Source organism: Propithecus coquereli, unplaced genomic scaffold, assembly GCF_000956105.1.
Source record: "Propithecus coquereli isolate 6110/MARCELLA unplaced genomic scaffold, Pcoq_1.0 Scaffold57, whole genome shotgun sequence".
Taxonomy (NCBI): domain Eukaryota; kingdom Metazoa; phylum Chordata; class Mammalia; order Primates; family Indriidae; genus Propithecus; species Propithecus coquereli.
In genome coordinates, this window is record NW_012151618.1 from 4,260,426 (window position 1) to 4,262,670 (window position 2,245).

A 2,245-nucleotide genomic window follows, 5' to 3' on the forward strand; every position below is an offset into this window, starting at 1 on the left:
ACTTGAGTATAAGTTATAATTAAATCAAGCACTGCCAGAGTACCAGAGGACAAACAGTATTAGTGTGTTTCTGTGTGTGTGGTTTGGAACTGGGTTTGATTTCCATTCTCATAATCCGGATTTTCCAGCATTTTTCCTCTGTGGCCCTATTTCTTTATTTAGAGAAAGATTGGGTTGTCTGAGTCCTCATTCCTGTTCTAAAAGATGGAATCTTTAAGTGGCAGGATCCCTGTAACCAGGACCTGTTCCGAGTCTCAAAGATTAAAATAAAATGCTGATCAGGGGCAAAGAGAGTCCGTTCTAATGGACAAGAATCACCCCTTCTTCCCCCCAGTGTCTACTCAGAAGGATCCCTAAAGGACTGAGACCTAGAAAGCCCCCTGATCTCTTCACAGGATGTAATCTTTTCCTCCAGAAAAGAAGATTCTTTTTTTTTTTTTATTTCAGCATATTATAGGGGTACAGATGTTTAGGTTACGTATGTTGCCCTTGTCCCCCCACTCCAGAAAAGAAGATTCTTGAGTGGGCCAAAAGATTCCTAGGAGATTTGTACTTCCACCGAGAGTCAGAGCTCTTTAATGCTAAGAGGTTCAATTAAGAATCAATAGGATCGATTAAGGAGTGGGCTCACCTAGACAGAAGTCTTTGGACATTCAGGAACATTGTCAGACAATTGTCTTTGGAGTTCTTGATGTTTTAAGTGACCCAGTTTGAGTTTTTCCTAACTACCTGAAATTTTGAGTTGTATTACACCTCAAATCTCAGCCTTATATTCTGTTCTTATGGGACTATTTTAACCTGATTTTATCTAAACATGACAATTCTGTCAGCCATTGCTGTGTAAGAGGCCACCTCAAAACTTTAGAGGCTTGGTTAGGCCAGGTGGCTCATGTTTGTAATCTCAGCACTTTGGGAGGCCACGGCAGGAGGATCACTTGAGGCCAGGAGTTTGAGACCAGCCTGAGCAACATAGCGAGACTGGCTCTACAAAAATTTTTTTAAAAATTAGCCAGGCATGGTGACTCATGCCTATAGTCCCAGCTACTGGAAGACTGAAACAGGAGGATGGCTTGAGCCTAGGAGTTTGAGGCTACTGTCAGCTATGATGATGCTACTACACTCCAGCCTGGGCAACAGAGGAAAGACCTTGTCTCTCAAAAACAAAACAGAAAACCTTTGGTACCTTAAAACTCCATTCATTATTGTTACTTACAAGTCTACAGTTCAGCTGGGCAGTTCTTATCTCTGCTGAGCTCACTTATGCAAATGTGATCCGCAGCAGATTGGGTAGGCAGCTCTATTGACTTAGGCTGTGCTCTCACATGTTTGGGGTTCATCTGGCTAAAGGCCAAGGCACCTCAGCTCTTCTCTGTTTTCTCATTCTCCAAAAAGCTGGCTGGGGCTTGTTCCCTTGGTGGAAGGCAGGGTTCCAAGGCAGGGAGCAGAAGTATGCAAGGACCTTTGAGACCCAGGCTTGGAATTTGCACACTGTCACTTCCACCACATTCTTTTGGTCAAAACGAACCGCAAGGCCAGGCCAGATTCAAGAGATGAGGAAATAAACACAAGCCTCATAACGCATGGGACACAGGAAGAGGAATAATTGCAGCCATATTTTCAATCTACAATAATTTCTGTTGCCTAATTTTAATTTCCCTTAGTCCTATAAAATAGGACTTAATTCTAGAAAACATACCTTCTGTGATTGGCTCTGATCTTTAGTGAACTATATAATGTGCCTCAGTTTACTTATCTGTAAAAGAAAAGTGCTATTGGTTTAGCAACGCGGAAATTCTTAGATTGAACCTCTGTCATTTGTGCTGATAGGTTTCTAGCACTTGGTACCGATTCTGGGTTGAGTGTCTGCTTAATGTGTTTTTACCACCATGGCAAATACAGACTTGCTCCTCTCTGATTGGTCCACTTAGTTTTTCCATATTCTAGTCTTTTTATCAAAATTGCACATGTGCATTATTTCAACAGTCATTTGAGGAGTTGTTTGAAAAATCATTAGTCCCCCTGCTCTCACTCCCCAAAAGCAATTACTTGAACATTCTTTTAGTTGGTTATTGTGGTATTTATCTCCATATCTCTAAATAAAATGCTTATAATGCCACTTAGAGATTTTTGGTTTAGGTATCATCTATTGACTTCGATGGAAGATGAAAATAAAGTTTTATTTTCTTAACAAAATAGCGACATAAAATTCTACTTGATACCTCCATCTGTGCCCAGTACCCTCATT

At 40.9% G+C, this 2,245-nt stretch overlaps 1 protein-coding gene across 1 annotated transcript in view; it reads left to right on the top strand.

Moving 5' to 3' along the window:
- PIGB (phosphatidylinositol glycan anchor biosynthesis, class B) overlaps positions 1-2,245 on the top strand; it is a 28,974-nt gene that overhangs the window by 20,224 nt on the left and 6,505 nt on the right. The window contains exon 7 of the mRNA XM_012658025.1: positions 1,828-1,841. Within this exon, the coding sequence (XP_012513479.1) occupies positions 1,828-1,841 (14 nt within the window). The remainder of the gene's footprint in view (positions 1-1,827; positions 1,842-2,245) is intronic.